We start from the raw sequence: 22596 nt of genomic DNA, 5'->3' as shown, positions 1-22596 counted from the left end.
TATAAAATACCCAGGGAAGAAACATTCCTCTGCAACACTTTGAACACTTGCATGGATTTCCAAACACAAACTGAATATTTATTACCACAGAAAACATCCTTTTATTCTGTGTGTATGCCTTGTTATCTTATTTGTTTTGGAAACTCCACTAAAAGCATCCATTCCAAACCCTGGGCTTTCTACCTCTGCTGAAACTTACTGATCATGAGAAACACATGCTAATTAGCTTCCTATTTTGCAAAAGCAAGCAGCTCCTGAAAGGCATAAAATAGGAATAATTCCATAATTGCACTTTTAAGAAATGTGGGGAGAATCCCAAAGGCAATGCTCAGGCAGCAGCTCCTCCCTCCCTTAACAGGAAATTCCAACTTGTTCCTCAGCTGCAGCCGGGCACAACCTATGGCTCAGGCAGAGGCCCCAGGCGAAGATACTCCACAAAAAGCAAATTCTGCCTGGCAGCCCACTGAACAAAATACACTGAAGGGAAAAAACCTCTCACAGACTGAAGATTCTAAGAACTTGCAGCCTAAAAGAGGAAGACTCTAAATAGATTAAATTACCAAAAAATAAAATGGGGGGAAATTTGGGTTTAAATCCGTGTTCTAGGAAGGCTTTTAGAATTGGTTTTATCACCAATTTTTCTTTGAAACCTTCTTGAAAAAGTTCTGTATTCTTAAAAAAACTCAAACCTACTACTTCTCTCTTCACAAACTATAAAATAAGAAGAAAAATGGAAATCCCCTTGTAAGTTCTACTAGAATGTTTTGTATTAAACCTAGTTTAAAAATAGCATATACCAACAATATAGACCAGTAACAGCCCAGTCATCACACAAACTTCATAAAACTACTACGTGTTTTTCTGGGAAAAGAGATTAATTATGAAGAAACAGCTCAGCAGGAACAAAGCATGTGGCTTTCTTCTATTTTTATGCAATTGCAATTTGCATGTTTATGAAAAGTAGTCTGTGTAATAGAATTAAAAAGCAAGGCTTTCCTAATTTAACCTTTCTTGAAAAGTACAGTATGACCATTCAACAATATTTCAAGAGTTGGAATTCCTTTACAGTTGAATTTATGACAGGATCACAACTTTGTCTTTCAAGTCTTGAGTATTTTGTTAGTCACACATACAGCTTATTCTTACTGCCATTTAGGAATTACATTTACAGTTCAGAGAACAATAGTCAAAAAAAGGACGAGCATCTGCATTTCTTCGTCCAAAACAAAAATACACATGTTAAATGTACGAATTTAAACTGCAGAAGACTTCAACAACACAGTGGTCAAGCTAAAAGGGTTACTGGGCTTTAACTAGTGCAGTTATAACAAACTAAGAAACAAGAGTGCAATGTTTTTTAGATACACAAATAAGTAACAGCTATAGGCATCACTAATGGTGCTCTATCTTGTCCTGTAATCATTTTAATTCTTTTCTACTTAAACAAACTAAATGCACAATATAAAGTCTCAATGGTTGACATCTGTTTCCAGCTCAATTATTTACGTGAAACTTCACAACAAATACTTTTTCTGCTTCCAAGAAATAAGACTGGGGAGAAAAGGATTTCTTTTTTTTTTTGGCCTAAACTAAAATGCTACCAAACATGCTTTTAGGCCCCAAATTGACCGAAGGGACAAAACCTGGCCCTGTGTGATGAGCTGGAATTTGCTTATTTAAAGATGAAAACCGTGAGAAATCAGACTGAGTGGCCAAGAGGACTTCATCTCAGAAAAACAGAGAGTACACAGAGTTAGATGGATACTGAGAGCGAGAGAAGGAAGGAGAAAGTGAGAGAGATGATAAGGGAGAGATTCTTCTGGAGTAAACCTAGAAGACAGAAAGCACTGTAAAATACCAGAATGTGTCAAATAGAGTAAGCAGGAGGAGTGGCCAATGTCTCATGAAGAAGGGTTGCCAAACCATGAGGAAGTGACATGCAGCCCACTACAGAGTCTGACAGCACTCCATACTCCTGCCATCACTGTCTACAGCAGCCGGCAAAAGGAGCTCAACAAAACCCATTTCCCAAATGCACAACCTTCCACAACTGAAGTCAGGGTTCCAGAAAGAAGAGCTGTCATCCCTTTTCATCCACAAGTATCTGAGAAATCCTCTGCCAGAATGTCTCATCTTCCTTCTGGCTGCTTTTCCAGCAGACCCAACCCGACACTGCAATGTTTAAAAAAGACATTTTCTATCTCGCTGAAGTTCGATCCAAGTGTCAGATAATGGATTTTCTGGCGTTTTCAATCCTAGGAAACAACATATGAACTACAGTAAAAGGACATGATAAGGACATTATTCCTACCCTCTTTTTTTTTCCCCCTTGAATTTCTTTCTGAGTGATTGATTTTGTAAGCCCAGTAACATTCCTTTGTCTCTTTTTATCCACTGAGGTCTCCCATGGTCCAACGGGGTTTTGCATGCAACTATCCCGAATTCGTATCCAAAATTACGATGAGTTTGTTTTTTCAGTCTCTTGGCTTTCCTCAACAACAGCTACACACAACTCCATACCATACTGTCACCGAGGGCTGGTTCTGGCTGCAGGAGTGACAGCCTGTGTCAGTGACCCACGGTCCAGCTCAGTGGAAATCCTGTGGTTATTTTGACACCTGAAGCACAACACTACCAGAAAGAAAACAAAGAATTCAAGCTCTGTTCAATTATTGCATTTTTTCATAGTATTCAGTTTGCAGAAGATTGAAGACTGAGAACTGTAAACATTAGAGACATGAAATCATGATCTATCTAGTCACTAGCAGATAAGCAATAACCAGCATGTTCTTGGCTCAATGAGCAGGGATTTAGCTGCCAAATCCCAATCAACACTAATTGGATTGTCCTTGACTTCAGAACATACCACTGACACCACAGGAGTAATTTATTTCAACAAACACATATAAATGGAACACAAGTCCCAAAACACAAGGCAGAAGAAAATTAATCTCATCAATACTGATAATGCTATTGTTAGAAATCGGTTTTTTTCACTATATAAGCAAGGAGCCTGAAAGTCTCATGCTACTGCAAAAAGGAGTAAGAGGAGAGATGAACCAAATGTAAACCTCCTACTCAGCAGTATATATTTGCAGGATACAACTTTCACTGACAGTTATCAAGGCTGAACTGTGAATCTGCTGTTACACATTTTACAAATGATTCCACAGTGACTGTGGTTTTCCTCTGTGAGTACCAGTAATTGGGGAGGTAGTTGGTACTTTAAATTCATGTCAGAGAGCTACCACAGCAGTGTAATTCTCTTCCTCACTGTTATAAAACAAGACTGTTATGTTTGGGACATTGGAGAAGTTAAATGTCAGACTCATTGTCCCTCCACTGAAAAATATGATTGTGGTTATAGAAGGCCAGGGCTTACACAGTGTCCAGGCTTGCATAACAAACTGTTTTCCATGAACAGGCTGCAGGAAAAGTGTCTTTTTGTCAGATAATCCACGAAGTTAATCCAGGACAGAACAGGGGAGAGAGTTCCTTGACTGCAATTCAGTCACAAAGATAGGAAATGCTACTTCCCTCAACATAATCTGTGTCCCCGTATTTCAGAACAAATGAAGATAACTTACAAAGAAAAAAAAAAATCAGCTTCCATGAATATTTTAGTTTAAAATGAAAGGCTGAAAAAAAAAGTTTCCTATTGTTGTTTTTATAATAATGGCAAGACTGAGTGCGAGAAGAGTCTGAAATCCAAGTTCTTTAGAAATACTCATTACAAACAAGTGAGGGAAAGAAGATTTACATGCTCTCTGTTGATTTTAAGGTTTCTCCAAAATAATAAATCCATAAACCAAAATCAATTTTTTTAGTCAACATTATGTACTAGAAGAAACTGCTTGAATATCTTGCTACCAAAGAATACTGAGGGTCTTCCAAGCAGACTTTCAAGAGAGCTTTATCTCACCAAAAAAAACCCCAAAATAACAACAAACAAACACCACCACAATCAAAACAAACAAAACCACATGCAATGGAAATATTTTTCCTCATTCTGTCTCAGCACAGTATTGTGGAATCTGCTGTATCTGAAGAGTAAAGCACAAGATTTGGAGGAAGAGATCATTTCATTTACTGGAGCAACTAATTAGTCTACAAGGCTTTTGGGCTGCCATGCCCTCCCTGGCAGTGCAAAGGCACATTTCTGCATCCTGCTCCAGTTCCAGCACTACACTTGATGCTTCATTCCACTACAGCCACAAGAATTCTCCTGCCACAATAAGAAGGATTTCATTTTTGCTGCTTTTTTAATCCCTTTGAGATTTCCCTGGATTGCATTTGAATCAAATTAAGCCACAGCACAGATAAGAAAGCCACTGAAGTAAGAGCTTTATTCCCTTATTTTTCTACATTTTCTGTTTTACAGAGATTGCATGCCACGGCATCAAGCAACCATCCACTCCTGATACACACACTATCTCAGTGAAATGCCCAACTATGAATATACAGCAAATACACAGAAAACCCTCATGATATTATATTCTTCACAGGCAAAATCTGCTCACAGGAAGAAAAAAAAAAAAAGAAAAAAGAATCAGCCAACTCCATTTAGAAATTTCTCCCACTCCATCAACAATCACTTGTCTTGTTTCAACCTCCTCTGAGATACGAAGCTATGTTACACAATAAAGGCTTCCCTGAAGAGGAGTTTATAAAAATCAGAACAGAAACAACCACAACAGAGCCTACACGTTATACCAGCATTTATCAGTTGTGACAACAGCCAAATAAAACTGCTATACTGTTGCAAGCCTTCTGTCCTACACACTGCAACTGCACACAAAATCAAAAACAAATCATTCTTCTGTCTTCTTAGAGCGACCAAACCTCACAGAAAACATCTTGTTCCACCTCAAAAGTTTTCTCCTTTAACTTCTGGGTACAAAACAGCATCCTGCAGGAAAGCTGCTGTGGGTGCTTGGGATAATTAATCAAATCCAGTCTTTGGATCCTTTCTTCTTTACCCTTACCTTTCAGCTGCTGAGCTAAGGAAGACACAGAATGTTCTCTCTTTTACCTTTTCCAAGTATCACCATATGTAAATTCTAGGGATTGATTTATGATTAGGGCTTATACCAGCAAAACCAAAAACAAACAAAACAAAAAAGGCATTTTCTCATGCCCTTCTATGATCTTTGCAAACATCTGCGTTCTTTATAAATCCCATCCACATTCCATTATTCAGACATATTAAATGAGAATTTTTCGGTGAAGCACATCAAACACACTTCAAAATCCATGAAAAAATAAAATGCATAAACAGTAAGTCCTCCTGGGATTTTTCCTAGTTATTTCTCCAGAATGTCTACATTTGGTAGCACCTTTGCTCCTTTCAGAGACTCCTGTAAGTGCCTTTTGTAGCCAGTTATGTAACAGCTTTATATTGTGCTGATATGCTAGGAGAAAATGTGGTTATCTACCTCCGTCAAGGTTCAGCCAAAGGCAAAATACACCAAGGTTGATTGTTTTACTCTGTGTATCGCTGAAATCCTTCATGCTTTCACTGCGACAACAACAACAAAAAAAGGGGTTTAGTAAAGCTGGGGGATTTATAAATCTGGTTTCTCCAACTCTGTCAGGATACTTGAAATGCACTTCTAAGAGCAGCTACTGCTGCTGCAGTTCTGAGCAGTGGCTCAGAACGAGTTCTTAAAACTCACAACAGCCACTAAAGTTATGATCCATCTGAGCTAAGTTTTATGGGGAGAGACACAGACTGAGCAACTTCAGTGCAAATACAGACCAGAGTACCTGAAACACAGAAAATGCTGGGTGAATCAGCTCATCCTTCACACAAAGACTTCTCAGCTCCTAAGTGCCTGCAATTCTACTGACACTTGTCAACAGCAAAGCTCATTCTCTGCTCAGGCAGAGCCTCTGTGCATCTTGCCAAGCATGAATAAACTACCCCTTAGGCAAATTATCCAAGGGCTCCCATTAGTTTCCTTGGAGCATTTAGGAGACTAAGCCACCTCACTAACATCTTTGAGCCCAAGGCTCTAGGACCATTTAAACTGATATAAATTCAGGGTGCATTGACCTGGCTTCCAGCATGCTCCTGACCCTCCTTTGTGCCAACACTGGCATTCATCTGACATCCTGGTGAGCCAACACTGAAAAATTAGCAGAAAAGTAATCCAAGGACAAGATGATACAGTAACACAGGTAACACATCCAGCAAGAGAGGTCTTTTGGATGGGTCAGCATCCCACAGAGAGGTGGAAACTAAAGATTTAACAGAACAGGAATGGCAGCACTAGGACTGCTGTAACATCAATTTACACAGGCCTAGACCAGACCAGGAATGGACTTTCATATGCTTGATTCCCAAAGGTCACACTCTCTGGTTTATTAGAGGACAATAAAACACTTCCCCTGACAATGACACTGGTTAAAAACTTGTAGCATCAGTAACAAAGTTGTTCCAAAACAAGAAAAATCTACAAATCTGCTCCTAAACTGCATAAACACTGAATTTTAGATATTTACAGTTTTTTGAGTAAAGCCAGATAGTAAGTTAGATAGTTAGTTTTTTGAGTAAAGCCCAGGAGATCAGCACCTTTACCACATTTTATGGGGTACTGCAGATATTGGCACACGTAAATAAATCCATACAAGCAGTGAGAGGAGAGCCAGCAGACACAGCGGGGCTCTCCTGGGAGAGCAGTCACTGCTATAAACACCCTTCCCTATAAACCACAAGAGTTTATCATCCAAACCCTGCTGACACACAGGTTGGGGGGAAGGGTACAGCATTTTTGTTTGCTTGTTTACACAATGCTGTTCCACAGATTATGCCTAGGGAAAAAAAAAAAAAAAGCCACTACAAAACATAATTACACTCAACATTAAAATCGAGCACATTAAAACCAAGCCAGAAGGTAGCTGCAGATTAAAAAAAATAGGAAAGAAAAAAAAGGAACATACTTAAAAATATAAAAGCTTCAAGGGTAGTTAGTCTATAATCCTAGAAATGTTTGTCCCTGCTTTTCATATAGAAGGAAGCATAATAAATTCATCAAAAAAACTACAGTTTTATAAGAAAAATAAAGGTCAGTCAGTACTCCATGTATTATGGGATTGCATGTGGGGGTAAAGGAATTTTGGAAAACAATGCATGCCTAGTCTTCAACAGAATGTTGTTCCTTCAAGCATTTTTCTTATGAAGCATTAAAGTACCAACAAGTAACTTAAATAATAAAGTCTAAACAGTTACCTTCTCGGCATGACCTTCTCAAATTAAGCTTCAGGAGTTATTTCTGAATCTGCTCAATCTCACCCATGCAAGCAATTCCACCAAACTTCATGAGACAATTTACGTATGGGAAGTTACTTATATGCTACAGATGAAGATATTTTACAGACATAAAGCTTTCCAATGTAATCTGTAATTTCACTTCATGTACTCTGTCAGGTTGATCATACCCATGAAGTACGTAGCCTACTTGCTTTGTCTTCTTAAAAGCACATCTGGGTTTTTTGGTTGCTTCATTGTTTTGATTTGGGTTCTCTCTACTTTGCCAGGGAAAATGTTCCAAACAGGAGAGAGGCAAAAGGGAAGGTCTTCGTTTTTAACATAAAATACTCCTCATTTCACATGTCTTGATTTTGACAGTACAATTAGGACAAACCTATTATCAAATGGGGTGGGAGGAGAAACCAGGCTGTAATTAATAGAATAATAATTGCAGAATAGTAAAATCCAAGAGACCCATAGCAGAATTTTGTAACACGATGCATCTTTAAACACAAAGATATAATGATTTCTCTAAAAATTCTATTTCTTTTTAAAAAGTCCCATAGTCTGAGTTTATTAACTGCACTTTTTGAATGAACAGATACAGACTACACGCAGTTACTACTTCAAAGAATTACTCTGAGTAACAAACTTGAGTGTTGTTTGGTTTATGCATAGTCGAATAAATTAGAGAACACGGGACTATTTAAAATATTGTTTATTAAGAACATACATTCAAAGGATCGCTCTGAAATACCCAGCACAAACACATACCAGCTGACAAACACTTCGTTTTCCAACCAGTTTAAACACTGATTTGAGATGTTTGCAGCATCAAAGCTGGTATCGTAACGGGGAGTTACGTAACAGAAACCACTCTCTCTTTGCCCACAAAACGACAGCGGATAACACCACTTCCCTTTCACCCCAGCAGACAGAACGTATCCCGAGGCTTTAGGAAAAGCACCCATTCCCGCAGAACCTCCCGGGCGCTACGGCGCCTCCCCGGGGGATCCGCTCAACAGGCGATGGACGAGCAGCGGGACGGGGCAATCCCGGCTGCCCGCCGAGCCCCCTCGGCAGCCTTTGTTCTCCCGGGAGGCGCGGCCGTCGCGCCCCAGCCGGCGGGACACAGGTGTGGGCACAGCCGCGGGCCCCGTTTGAACCTGCCCGCGCTCTCGGGAAGGAACCGCAGCCGCTGCCGGCGGGCGGGGCGGGCCGGGGCTGCCCCGGCCGGGCTTCCCCCCTCGGGAAAGGGGGATTAACCCTTGGCTCGCCCCGCTGCCCTCACCCCCTCCTCCCCCGGCCGGACGCGCGCCCCGTGCGCGCCGCAGTCTCCTCCTCCCGCGGCCCGGCCGGAGGCGGGCGGGGGCCGGGGCCGGGGCCGGGGCCGGGCAGGAGCGCGGGGAGCGGCCAGGCACGGCGGGGCAGCGCTGCGCGCAGCCACACCTACCTGTCTTCTCGTGGTCATAGCCCACCACGATGAAGTAGTCGGCCAGCCTGGCCATGGCTGCGCGGGGCGCGCCTCGGCCTCACCACCCCAGCGGCTGCGGCGGCGGCTCGGGGCAGGCTCAGCATCCTCCGCTCCGCGCCCGCCGCAGGAGGATCGGCACCACCTCAGCCATGTTGGAGGCGCGGGCGCGCCGTGCGCCTGCGCGCCGCCCGGACCGCTCGCCGTGACCCCGGGGCTGGGCGGGGGCTGGGGCGGCCCGGCCCGGCCGTCCAGCAGTGCCGCTGCCCCGGGCCGGCCGCCGTGCCGCCGAGCCGCTGCCAGCGCCGCAGCCTCCCCTCCAGCCCCCCGCGGGCGGGGAGGGCCCGGCGGGGGAGGTCCGCGCCCCGCCCGCGCGGGGCTTTGTCTGCCGGCAGCCTCCCCCTGTGCGGTGGCCGCCCGGGGGGCAGCGGGTCCGGGGCACGTTCCCCTCACGAAAGACACTCGCGGCGAGTCCGAGCGCTCCGCGTGCCCGGGGGACTCGGGTGCTTGAGCGGGGCTGCGCCTCGCCGCTGCCGCGAGGAGATGCCGGGGCCGGCATCGCCCCCGCCGAGGCTCCGCGGAAGAGGAAGCCGGCGGCGAGATAACGCCGGCCCCGCCAGCCCGGCCGGGGGAATCGGGGATCGCGCTTCCAGAGCGCGTCCCGGTCACGTTTTGTCCCGGGTTTGCAGGACGTGCCGCCGCGGGGGGAGCCGTCCCGCGGGCCCGCTGGGCTCTGGCCGTGCCGAGTGTCGGCGCGGGGGTCTCGGCCCCGGCCCCCTCACAGCAGCGCCCACGCCCCGGAGCGGGCTGTGCTGCCCGGCCTGGCCCGGCCCTGCTGCCCCCCGCGGGTCGCGGCGCCAGGGCCGAACCCGGCAGGGCACTGGCCGGCAGTGCCTCGGCGTGACCCGCCTGGCCTCGGACGTGTTGGCCCGGGCGCGGGCGGTGGCCGCTGGGGCGCTCAGCGAGGCCCCGCCGGGAGCTGCCGTGGTGCCATTTATAACGTGCGGGTGAGGAGAGCACCTTTAGGACCGTGGCCCTCGAAAGCACCGTGGGCTTTGCCAGCAGTCGTGGAGATGCTGAGGATAAACGAGCGGACAGTACAGCGCTTGGGTAGCTGGCGGAGCCTGCAGAAAACACTCTGATAAGCTTCTGTGTTACGTCTCGTTCGACAGCACAGAGCGAAGAAGCAGCGCGGAGGACATGCGGTGCATTCCAGCGAGGAGCAGTTGTGGGAACCGGGCTGGGTGTGGAAATGCAGCAAACTGGATTCGCTCTTGACGATCCACCCTGACGAGGGGACGCAGCGGACAGTCATTAGTGGTCTCAGAGGCATTTCTGCTTCAAACACGCCGTTCTTACACCTCTTAGCTGGGGCGTTCTGATGCAGTGTCTTCCTGATAAGCCAGATGGAAGTTGGTCGGGAAGCTTCAAGCAGTGTTCCCGCTTGTGCCTTCTCCGCGGAGGGCAGAGGTTGACATCTCCTCGGAGTCATCAGCTTCATGATTTAGCTGTTTTGAAGCAAATGACACGTGTAAAGATCCAATCCTAATACATTTCCTTGTTTAGGAGTAAAGAAAAATGTGTAATATATACATCAAAAAGATTGACCATAGTTTTTGAGAAAGATATGCGCTCTGTGTGGTCAGTCACTTCTTCTAGGCAGGAGTAAGGTAGGAATACCTTTGTTGAGCTGTGCGTAGGAATTTTGGTTGCAAGACGCAACAACAGTTCTCAAAAGCTAAGAATAATGTTCTGTACAGCTAAACCTGGAGGGAAAGTTTAAAAACACTAAGAAATTACCTAATTTGGAGCTGAAATGGGACCTTAGAGTTATCATATCTGCACTCATAAAAAGATTCAATATGCAAGAACAAATCTCAATAGTAAAATCTCATTGCTCTTTTAACACAGCACCTCTAGCAGGAGAGGATCACTCACACGTTTTCCAGGACATTAATAAACGCTGGTTCAAGAGCAAGATGTTTATTTAGTGATTTCACAATACTGCTAGTGCTCATTTTACAGTCTTGCTCCTTCTGCCATCTAGATCACTACAGCCAAAGTTTATAAAGCTTATGAAGTTTATAAGAAGTGGCACATCTTAAATAAGAAATAGGAAGTTCATCTGAGCTTATTTATTCCACAGAATCACAGAATGGTTTGGGTCAGGAGGGATCTTTAAGATCATCTTTTTCCAACCCCCCTGCTACAGGCAGGGACACATTCCACTGGACCAGGTGGCTCAGACCCATCCAACCACACCACGAATGTTTCCAGGAATGTGGCATCCACAACTTTTCGGTGCAACTTCCCTTAAGTGTAGAGCAATCTTACCATCTCACAGGACAAGTGAGGAAGTGGAGCAGACACAGTGTCTGTTCACCTGAATTCTAATGAAAAGTAAAACTGAATGCTCATCCAGACTACCAAACTTTAATTCCCTCACTTGCAGCAGGGTAGCCTGGCTCCTCACAGGAGAAACAGGGGCTCACAGAGGACACCAAGGCACGGGTCTCAACAAGCCCCGTACTTACCCCAGGGGAAGAATTGCAAGGCTGCAGCCTCTCCAAGAGCCTGAAAGCACTCAAGGGACAATGTTGCCACACTCACACCGTGTACTTGCCAACAACAAGGTGTGAACACAATACGTTCTATAGTTCAGTCCTCCTTCACGAAACAGAGAATTCACACTGTACCTGCAGTCTCTTTATCCAGCGTCACCCCATGCCATGCCAGAACAGGGGGGCAGCCGTGACCCCGACCAGGCTTTCCCCTACCAATGGGCATTCCCCAGTCACTTAGGAGGCTTTGTTTGGTGTACTCCAACCTGTCACACAAAGGCTCACCAATACACCTCCAACGGGACTACCAGAAATGGAATCTCCCCTTTGTCACTGTGCCCTTGGCACGCAGAGAACTGGCTGAGTGCAGGTACTAACAGTAAGGCTTTCCTGTGTGGAGCTTGTTGAGGTTTTAGATCCTTCAGGGGATGCCATTCTTTTACTAGTATTATCTTTCTGCTGATTTCATGCAGCCTGAAATACAATCAAGTCTATTCATACTCATGGCATATGGATTCAGAACAATTTGTTTAAACAAAATGAAACATGCAAAGGCACTTCCACTGGCTTCAAACAACAGTTTTCTTCCATAATCAGCACAGGATATTTGCCTCACACTGATTCTCCATTGATCCCTACAGATTTTAGACCTTTTCTTTTAGAATAAACCTCAGCCTGAATAAAATGCTCTATAAACAGCAACTCATCTTCACCATGTCCCTGCCAGAGCAGATACTTGTTGAAAGGTCTTCTGTGCATATGGCAACACCGAGAGGTTGAATGGCACACCCAAGATAAGCAGTAATCAGGTCCAGGAGCTTGCTGCTCCTCCAGGCCAGCTTCCCACCATGGATGAGAGGGAGACCCTGCACTTCACATCACAGACTGGTCTTGCTGAACTGCTTGGCATTGCCTCAGACTCACAGCTTGTGAATGATATTGCTATGGAACATTCTGTGCAACTGGGCTTTTTTTTTAAAGAAAGGAAATAACTATTTGTGGAATAATTTTTTAAAAAGTGGTCACTGTTACATCATAGTACCAATTCAGTGACTATTGCTCATTTCCAAACTGCATGAGAATGCAAGTTCATAGAAAAGCCAAAATGAACATCTGAACAAAGAACATGATGTTTTGTGGTAGATTTGAACCAGCTTTACCTGCTGAAGCCCTTTCACAAATCACATCAGCAACAAACTGATCATTTATGTGTCAGAGTTTGCCGCCTCATGAATTTGCATGAAGTAATTTTTCATCACTGAGATGATAGTATGAAAGTCACGAGAGTTGTGTTAATACTGTTATTACTATTCCTAAATCAATGTAGGATTCTTTTCTGCATTGCTTGACTAAGAGTATACAAAATACACTTCCCGTTTAAGCCAAGGATTTTAATGAGGGATTTTCCAGCATTTGAGGAAATGTGTGATTTTTTTCTTTCTTTTTACTGGAATGGGAGACTTAATTTGAGTCAAAGCAATGCTTATCACATAAAATCCTGCCTTCTCATTCATTAAAAAAAAAAAAAAAAAGTTAGATTCAGTTTCAACTTCTGCTAATCAAGGAAATGCTTGAACTCGCACGAGCTTGAGCTGCCTCATGAGGTCTCTAAAATCCACTCATCGCGGGCTGATGCAGTCGTGCAGCCCTGGTCATGACACCGTCCCGTTCTAGACCACTTACTTTTCCATTTCTTCCTCCCTGTGTTTCCCCCCCAAGCCTCTCGCTCTGCGCGTTTGTGCTCCGGGGCACGGTCCGAGTCGCGGGCAGCCGCGGAGCTGCGGGCGGGAGGGACGAGGGCGAGCCCGGGGCAGCTCCGCCGGCTGCCGGCGCTCCGGGGCCGCCGCCGCGTCCCGCCCCGCGCTCGGCCGGGCAGGTGCGGCGGGCGGCAGATCCCGGTTTGCCCGGCGGCAGCGGATCCCGGTTTGCCCGGCGGCCGGCTCAGGGCCGGGGGAGCGGCCTCGCCCCGCGGGAGCCGCGCAGGAGGCTCGGGGCAGAGGGGCTGATGCTGGGGAGCAGCGACAGGCAGTGCCGGCCCTCCCCGCCGGCCGGGTGGTGGCGGCTCCCGGGCCAGCCTGTCCCGCACAGGTAGATGCCGGAGACAGAAGCCTCCAGATGTCTGGACGCTGCTGGCTACCGAGGGGAGGGAGGGAGGGAGAGAGTACCTGAGACCGAATGAGCCGTGCACAGGAAAGTTTCCGTCATTCCCCCTGCACATACCTCTCCGGGGTGTTGTTATACACCGCGGTTATCTAGAAAGGCACAGTCACGCGCACACACTCACTCACCTGACTTTTGAAACACTTTGCTTGGGGCAAGATGTGAGAGAAACATCTCACCGGCTCATTCCTTCCTGCCGAGTGTCTCTCGCTGGCCAGGGGACCCTGGCGCCCCAGGGCGCAGATCTCTTGGGGCATTTCCCTCGGTCCCGCCGAATTTGCTCTGCGACAAGTAAGCGGAGACAGACACGGTCCATCCGCTGCTGACTTCCAGCACCCCCTGCGAAGCCGGACCTCTGCATTTCTGTGGCGTCACGGAGCAAAGATGTTAAAGACTGCAAAAAAAAAAAAAAAAAAAAAAAAAAAAAAAAAAAAAACCCAAACAAAAAAAAAACAACCCCAAAACAAAACAAAAAAACACCAACGAGGTGGTCAGACTAAGGTTTTGCTGCTGGCCAGCCGGGAGAATGCTGAGACCCCGGTCCTGCGCTGGTTTAGCTTTCTGGCCGGGAAGTAACGCGCTCACGTCCGTGGAGGTTTGCGGATTGGGAACAGCACAAGGGCACGGCGGATCCTCCCGGCGCCCGTAACCCCAGGCGTTTCAGTGGCCCTGTGTTTGCCCCAAAGGAATACCACTTGCTCTGTTCCAAAGCAAAGAACTGGGCTCTAACCTTCGTCTGCCAAAACCCTTTGAATCACGATCTAGTTAAATCGATCAAGTAAATCAAATTCATTTTGTTAGATAAAAAATGCACCCAAGTTGAGTCATAAATATTAACGATGCCCGATTTGCCACCTCCTTACTTATGCAAAGAAGGCTCATTCCAGTTACTCATTATAAATTCACATTGTCCAAATATGGGTTTATTTTTGGAACTTTGGTATTTGATGGATTTTCATGGATTTTGGAATGGACTGAATCTGGTTCTCACTCCTCTGCTTTCACCCACCTGAAGCTAAAATATCTGGAATGAGAAATTATGCTACAGACAGTGTAAATATAAAAATATATCGGAGGTTTAAACGTCTGTCCCAAGTAAAACAGGCTGAGGGGCTCATCGGATTTTGCAAGTTGTGCCATGACTCAGAATCCTAAAAGCTGCCGTTATAATTAACAAAATACCAAGGGGGTTGTTTAAGATAATTTACAACAATCCTCTTATTCCCTTCCCACCCCCCCCCCCGCCAATGTTGCCCCCAATCCAGGTCAGAATGCTTGAAATGTGGGGGTGGGGGGGTGCCAAAAGAGAGATCGCCCAGCCACGCCAAGGTCCACCCACTTCTCAGCGCTGCTCTATAAAAGCGAGCAGTGGAGCGCAGAGCTCGGCAGTGATTACTTCACACACACACACACACAAAGGAGGAGTTCTCACTCCTCAGGAAACCCTGCAAGTTCGGATCGCTACTACAAAAACATTTGTCTCAGTGGATTATCCTCACTGTCAGGTAAGGACTGTTTTCTCTTTCCGTCCTTGGCAACAACAAAAGATTCAGGGGAGGTGGAACGCAAGTGAAATTCTACTAAATCTGGACTGTTTTGAAGAATTTGGAGTTATGCTGTGGAGTCTTGCACTGGCTCTTGGCATCAGCTGCAGTTTACAACATAAGATCCAGAACTAGCTGGTTCTGCGTGTGAAGTGGGAAGAGGAGCTATCAGGGAATAAACTTCCCGGCAGCAAAACACTTGCTGGAGTTTGGAAACGATGCGTCCGATAGCCAGCTCTCTCTAATCTTAAGGGTTTGCTAAATCCTAGTGCAAGCCGCTGGGGGTATTATGGAAATCCTGCTGGTTTTCAGCCGCCTCTGCAACTAAACTCTCTACAAACGTAAACTTTGGAGGCTCTGTTATTTACTCTGTGATAAGTTGTTGAGCAAATATTAGCTTCTGGTTCATATCAGACACAAAGTCCCCGGTAGCCTGGGGGCTCTGCGAGGGAAGGAGCTCCTCTCTGGAATCACCAGGACAGTCCTTACTTGACTTTTATTAGCAGGCATGCTTATAGTTCTTCTCTTTTCCCTCCAGCAGGAGCCCAGCCAGAATGAAACTAGTTCACGTAGCCCTGCTCTATCTCGGCTCTGTGACCTTCTTCGGGGTGGATGCTGCAAGGGTGGACGTAGCGACAGAGTTCAAAAGAAAGTGAGTATCGGAGCGCGCCCTCCTGCCAGCGCCCCGCGCCTGGCTCCGGCCGCGATCAGAGGCACTGGATTCCCTGCGGGAATTGCTCAGCTCCTTAAAGGCCTCGTGCCCTTTCAGGAAACATTGGGGGGAGGGAAAAAAAAAAAAAAAAACTCGGCCCTGGCAAAGATTTTCGCCCCTCGAATGTATTTGGTTTGGCTCCCGCCCTGCAGACTTGCGATAACAGGCTCTCCTCTTCCCTTGCGCTCCTTTCAGATGGACGAAATGGGCACTGAGCCGAGCCAAGCGGGACGTGAAGCCTGCGGGCGTGCTCCGAGGGCTGGGGGCAGCCGCCGACGTGCTGCCTCTCATACGCACCCAGGACATGAAGGAGGATTCCCGAGTCTCGCCTCCCAGGTAAATTGCAGCCCTTCCTGGGCTCGGGCACTTGCTCGAGGCAGTGGGAAGTTTCGGGGTCCCCTTGTTTCCGGGTGTTTAGGGTTATTCTCCCTGTCGATCCTCCCCGCCCCAGAGGCAGGTCCTGCCCGGGCTGCACATCGCGCTGAAAGCAGCCTCCCGCCTTCCTTTCCCCGCGCTCTCTAGCTGGCGGGAGATAGTAGCGCCTTTGCTGCGAAACTGAGATATAAATAGTAACTTGAGCCCTGGATGCATAGGAAAAAGTAACAGCCGTAAAGCAGTGGGGCCTCTCCTCGCAGGGGCAGCGCGCTCTGCTCCGCGCTCCCGGCGCCGGGCACAGCCGGGGCTGCTGGGGGGCAGCTGGGCACCGCCGGGATGAGCCCGTCTCCAGCCTGGGGGACTCCCTGCCCTCCCCTTCCCTCGCCCACCGGGTCCCCCCCTCCGGACCCCCACTGCCCTCTTCTCATGCCCACTCTCTCTCTTCCTGCAGCAACCGGGAGGATGCTCACATCCGCGTCAAGCGCTACCGCCAGAGCATTAACAGATTCCAAACAAAGGCGTGCCGCTTCGGGACGTGCACGGTGCATTGGCTGGTCGACGAGCTCCACAGGGCGGCCGTCAACGACAGGAACGATGCCGCCCCCCCGAACAAGATCAGCCCCCAGGGCTACGGCCGCCGGCGGCGTTCCCTGCCCCAGCGCCGCAGCCCAGTGCGCTCCCCCCGCTCCGGGCGGCGCCCACGGACGCGCCGGGCGCAGCCCCTCGGCCCCATCCTCGGAGTCTGAGCGCCGCAAGACGCGGCCGAGGCCGCCTCGACGGATGGACTGAGGCGCGGGCTGAGATCCGCCAGGATTCGCGGAGAGCGCCCGCCCGGGCGGGACCCCGGCGCGCCCTCCGCGGGGGAGCTGAGAAGGGCAGCGGACGCTGCGCCCCCCCGCCCGCCACGGACTCTCGCCCTCCCCGGGCCGGGCACCGCCGGCTCCCGCAGCCGCCGCCGCCCGGGACGCGAAGGCACCGCCGCTGCTCCCAGGGGGCCGGACGGCCCTCGCCGCCCTCCCGCGCCCCGCCGCCCCGAGGAGGGGATGCTCAGGGGGGGACCCGCCGGTGGGCGACGGGCCCCGGCCTCGCCCTCTGCCCCCGAGGGTTGGAGGGTGCGCGTCAGCCGTGGGCAAGGACAGGCCGCCCACATCTGCTCTACCCTCTGCGTTATGTGCACCCGGCAGGGATTCGGACACTCATTAGTCCCTGCGGGGACTGCGATATACTTGAACGTCACAGAGAGGAAAAGTGCAATTGTACGTGGTTTTTGTTAATTATAAGTGCGGTGTGTGTGGATCACGAGATATGCATTGGTATTTAAGATTGTTCTGTGTCATGTCTTTTTTTTTTTTTGGAAAAATATATTTTATTTTTATACGGTTTATATATATATATATATATATATATATATATTGCATAAGGGCATTTTAAAACATTGTATCCCCTCTATTTTTCATATCATGAATGTCAAACGTTAAACTCTTTTTCCATACCTTTTTTTATCTTGCATTCCAGACTGGTGAAAGATATAGAGAATGTATCAGCTGTTCTCCATGGGTAATATGTGAAATAAAATAAACACAATTACATAAAACACTTCAGTTATGTTGTCTTTAGTGGGGGCAGTGGTCAAGATGAATCATTTCTCACTGTGTTAAGTCCTACTCATGCCAAGCTAGAATGGCAGTCCTGGGACAGACCAAAACTCTTCCCTTGCAGACTTTGTTAGTAGCCACCTTATCTCATCAAATGGTGTTAACTCCGAGCTAGCAAGGCATCCTAAAATTCCAAGGCAGGTCTGTCAAGAAGGCTCTAAGGCTCTTTTCTGCCCACACGTTCAAGCCAGGGCTGAAACGTGTCACAGCTTGGATTGATCGTGCAAGTTTATTTTTTGCCCTAATTAATCAGAGAAACAACTGCACACTTCAACATTGCACAACAAAGTAACAGATTTATTGAGGCAGCACGTTCCAAAAATGGTCATGGCAGCTTCCAAGGTTATTTATGTTGAAGGATTTCCTGGGCCACAGTTCAGGTTAAAGTTAAACGGTGACCGGTTCAATGCGGGGAAAACATTTTGGATAAAAGCTTAGCATGAGGGATTTTGTTGTTTTGTTCTTTTTTGTAGTTTTGTTTTCTTCTCTGTCTCTCTCCCTCTACTTTTTTTTTTTTAAACAAATTCCAAGCACAGACCAGAAAACAAATGTGAAACTGAACCTTATTAATGCACCACCAGCACCACCTATTGGTGGCTTCTTCTTGCACTCCAAGAAAACAAACCTAAAACCTAAACAAGTGTATTTGAATAACTTTTTGGGTGAAACGTAGCATTTCCTCTGTTTTACTATATCTCTGAACATATAACAGTTAACATATACAGGAGAGGACTGGGGAACAGCAGAACTCAATGCCTCTAGAATAAATGAAGTGGCGATGCAATTTTTTTTAACCTAATATTAAATTCCTCAAGAACATATATTTACCAGAAAAATTGAAAAGAACTGGCAGTGACACCTTTCCAGGAAAACTGCTTCAAAAACCTTGGGTAGAGATCTAGTGAGGAGATACTTGGCATATATTCACGATTTTTCTTTCCAAACTTTGAAGTTCTGCTCAGAATTGCCTATCTTTAGTTACTTCTAAGCACTTTCAACTAAGATTTTTGAAATCCTGACAGGCGGGTTTTCCACTTGAAACATCATTAAAAAAAAAAAAAGAAAAAGAAAAAAGAAAATCAAAGATAATGACATTTTTCCAGTTTTAATTACCTGCTTGTTAACAGCTGGAAGAGAATTTACCTGTCTCCTGCCAATGGCCTTTCTGATCCAGATTTTGCAAGATGTAAGGGATGACACAAATGCATAGTCTTCAGCACAGGGTATAGCTGCCAGCTGAGAAACAAGCAAGTGGCTATTCTCAGACCATGGAAAACCTGTAAATTAGAATTGTTGCTGTTACAAGTTTTGTGGTGCTTGCAGTGAGAAATTACAATGTGTAGGTGAAAGCATGATCCTACTTAATGTACACAGCACAAGAAAACAATGGCAACAGAACCATCCAATTTAATAGCTACAACATTTTCCTTGTAAGTTCTACAGTTAGTATTTTTACCATCTACATTTGGGACAGAAGGCTGGATTAGGCTACAGTGTGGTTAAGTATGTGCTTGGCAAGTAGCTCCTTTTGTTTGTATTGATATTTTTCTTCATTTTCTGCCAAAACCCCCATAGAGCGCCTTTTCTTCCTTCCTTTCCTCTTCACTGGTGGAAAACACTTCACTCAAAGCTGAAAGACCCTGCCCTGAACCAGACAGGGCTCCAAGCAGCCACCTGGTGCAGGATGGCACAATTCTGACCTGCCTGGAGTTTAGGAAGTGCAGCTTGGGTTTGGAAGGACCAAGAGCACCACCTGCCGCGCCTGTAAGGAGAAACAAAACTCTGCAAAAAAATAGCAACCAAAGAAAAGAAAGACTGGGGTTTTTTAGTTCCCTCCCATTTCCCCACCAATCTTTGAAACCCTGTGTTTTAAAGCACATCTACAAGGAGACATGTCAGACAGCAGTGAGCAGCCCAAAGATGGCAGAGTCTTTGCGTGTAAAGAAAAAACAAGGAAACCCTGGAAACATGATGTCAGTGGATTTTGGCTAACCTAGGCTAGATAAGCTGGAGGAGAATGGCAGAGCAGAACGGCAGGCAGGGACTCTTTCCCATTGCACAGCTGACACCATATCCCAGCCTCAGTTCCAGGGAACAGGTTTTTAAGGGGTAGAATATATCAAGACCGCATCCTCTCTTCTCATCCATTTCTGCACCAGCCCCAGGTGTGAGCTGCCCAGGTGAAAGCCCTTCCTCCTGCCCAAGCAGGGGATGATACTGAAAAATCCTGGTGAAGCATCTTTTCACTTCATCCCATAAGGCAAAATGTAGGACACGAATACTTAAATAGTGGCTGAAATTCATCCATGATCTAGATTAAATTCTCTGAGAAGTGTAAGGATCTGGCGTTTCAGGGAGAACAAGACTGAAACAGTCCATGCAAGTGAGCATCCTCCTGTAATAGTAGAAGTTCAAGAAGAGCTCTGTACTTAGGTCAAAGCCAGCTTATGCTGTAATGTGACAGATGAGAAGTAGAAGATGTCATCAAATGCCTCCAAAATCAGGAGTATCTGTTTACACACCACCTTAGTTAAAATATTCGTTTCTAAGAACAGTCTGGTGTCCCACAGGACAGTATTTCAAAGGCTGCTAAAAACATGACTCGAATTTCAAACAAGGTTCTAAATTAAAATTAAGTTTTGCAATGGTAAATATGTATTGGAGCAGGAATTCATCCTTGTCCACCAGTCTGTTCAAGAGCAGATGCCAAAGGAGTGGTCACCATTCTCAGCACAGCCTCCACAGTGAAGTGTCAGAAGAGTTCATGCAATATTCTTTTTGAGTGATTACTGTGTTTTGTACCTACCCTAGAGACACCCTATGGCAGACAAAAAAAAAAAAAAAAATTCTTCACTATAGACAATTTTTCATTACCAGAATGGATTTCAAAGGCTATTTTTATTTCAGAAAGATTTTTGGGCTTCATTATTAGTTCTACATGGAATGATGGCAAGGTGCCTAAAATGCTGATATACAAGCACGTCCCCATGAAGCCCTAGTGCAGATCCCCTAACCTGGAAAAGGAAGACAAGTAATTATTTTTCTTTCTCCAGTTGGTATCACAAAATTTTCTTTAAGCAGCCATGTCACGTGAACAACCGCAAAAAATGTTTGTTCTCCAGTTACATCAGAAAAGTGGTCAGAGTTCTTCCACTGTTACCTAGGAACAACTTCTACTGCATCCAAAAAGTAGAGACACTGGTGTACTTTCAGATGATTATCAAAATCTGCAAAGCATCTTGGTCCGTGCTAAGAAGAACTGCAGTCAGGTGCCAGATATAAACTCTTTCTGCAAGCACAAGGACAGAAAGGGGAATACTAATGAATACTTTGGCACATATGAAGCCTTTTCTGGCTCATTGAGTACCCAAAGGACAGCAAGTCATAATTAAAGCCAATAATGGCAACTCCAGACAGCCATCCAAATAGTTTCCTTGTGCCGTCAATTCACCGTTTCATATTATCTCACATCATACTTAAGCAGAGTAGAGCACACAGCATCAGGAGAAAGAATTCCAGCATGACTGAGTACAACCAATAAGTAAATCCAATTATGCCTAACTAAAATTTGTTTATTGCATTTACAGGGGTTTGCTTTTATTATCCAAATATTTCTTAATGAACAGAGCTTTTTTCACCAAATAATTTGTGTCAGCTTTGAAATTGTTTTAATTTTTAAATTCTTAATTCTTTGGAGTGAGGCCATGTATCCTTCATGAGAAGAAGGAGCATAATTTGTTCATGAGGTAAAGAACTTTGCTATGTAAAAGCCTTTTTACTACGAGCTATGTACACCAGTCAAAATGCTTCGTAATGTCTCCAAATTAAAAACAAATGGTCCCATTAAGACTAGAATCAATGTTAATGATTTGATAAGACTGGAGTGTTTTGCATGCAACATTCCCAGCAAACACAACAGCAGTGAGGATGCCAAATGAATTTTTTTTTACTTTTGTTGATTCCGTGATAACTTTTACAAAACATTTAACTAGACCTCCTTGAGTCTCTCATCCACTTACAAAATCCTGGGGTTTTCCAAAGTCAGGAAAGATCTGTTCTGCCCACTGAAGGCACATATTTTGTGATAAATTCTGATTTTAGAATAGGTTTGCAAAATAAGTATTCTTCCAACACTTTCTGTAAGTTGTCACTTCTTTAAAAATTACATGCAACTTTTCCATCAGTTAGAAAAAGGTTTCTATTTTTCTTCATACTTTACTAACATGCTGTAAAAACAAACAAACAAATGTCTGGATCTTAATCTCTGATGTCCAGCAGCATGGGCAGAAAGGGGAGAACAAACAAACCGGATCTTATCTGTTAGTTCAGGAGCAGACTGAGCTGCTCATCAAACACACTTATTGTCCTTTTAAGAGGTGGTTACTGTGACAGGAGTTCCATGGAGCTGAATCACTCCAAAGCTGAAAGGCACCGTGTAATTCATCCCACCAGTGTTACAGCTCAGCACAGAAGGGTGTGTGGGCTCCTCATTTCCCCTGACGTGACCCAGCTCTGGTGTCTCTCTGCTGGAAAGCACCAAACTCTCAGAGGCCACCACACTTCCCTGCCTGTCCGCAAGGGCTCAGGAGCGCGTCTGAGCTGCACACTGGAAGAGGACAGCTGCACCTTGTAAAATATGGCTGTTCCCTTTAGAGACAAGGGAAAAGTGAGGGATTTTAAGTCACTTTTTCTAAGTAATTTTTTCCCCAAGGCTGTGCAGCCCTGCATCTCATTCTGCATAAGGAACACATTCATAGTCTGGCCTTTATTGATAAACAACATGAAAAATATGCAAGTGGCATATACCATTAGTCTCCTTACTGCCTACAGACATCAGACATGCTGATGTGATGAACTGGGGAGCCA

At 46.2% G+C, this 22596-nt stretch overlaps 2 protein-coding genes across 4 annotated transcripts in view; one reads left to right on the top strand and one right to left on the bottom strand.

The window, feature by feature from the left end:
- SBF2 (SET binding factor 2) overlaps positions 1 to 8933 on the bottom strand; it is a 231367-nt gene extending 222434 nt beyond the window's left edge. For both annotated transcript variants that reach the window (XM_066187541.1, XM_066187542.1), the window contains exon 1: positions 8706 to 8933. In XM_066187541.1, the coding sequence (XP_066043638.1) occupies positions 8706 to 8760 (55 nt within the window). In that variant the 5' untranslated portion in view covers positions 8761 to 8933. The remainder of the gene's footprint in view (positions 1 to 8705) is intronic.
- Positions 8934 to 14841: 5908 nt separating this feature from the next.
- Positions 14842 to 17778, top strand: ADM (adrenomedullin). Of its 2 annotated transcripts, none has more exons than XM_066187540.1 (4): positions 14842 to 14949; positions 15530 to 15640; positions 15896 to 16036; positions 16527 to 17778. In XM_066187540.1, exons 2-4 carry the CDS (start codon positions 15543 to 15545, stop codon positions 16819 to 16821), a joined length of 534 nt encoding a protein of 177 aa, XP_066043637.1. In that variant the 5' UTR covers positions 14842 to 14949; positions 15530 to 15542; the 3' UTR covers positions 16822 to 17778. The 2 variants fall into 2 exon arrangements, with proteins under 2 accessions (XP_066043637.1, XP_066043635.1); XM_066187538.1 differs by having other exon boundaries at positions 15527 to 15640.
- Positions 17779 to 22596: the final 4818 nt, after the last annotated feature.

This window comes from Chamaea fasciata, unplaced genomic scaffold (assembly GCF_029207755.1).
Source record: "Chamaea fasciata isolate MVZ Bird 193981 ecotype frontalis unplaced genomic scaffold, bChaFas1.0.hap1 SCAF_7, whole genome shotgun sequence".
Classification (NCBI taxonomy): Eukaryota; Metazoa; Chordata; class Aves; order Passeriformes; family Sylviidae; genus Chamaea; species Chamaea fasciata.
This window is presented reverse-complemented; position numbering and strand designations above follow the sequence as displayed.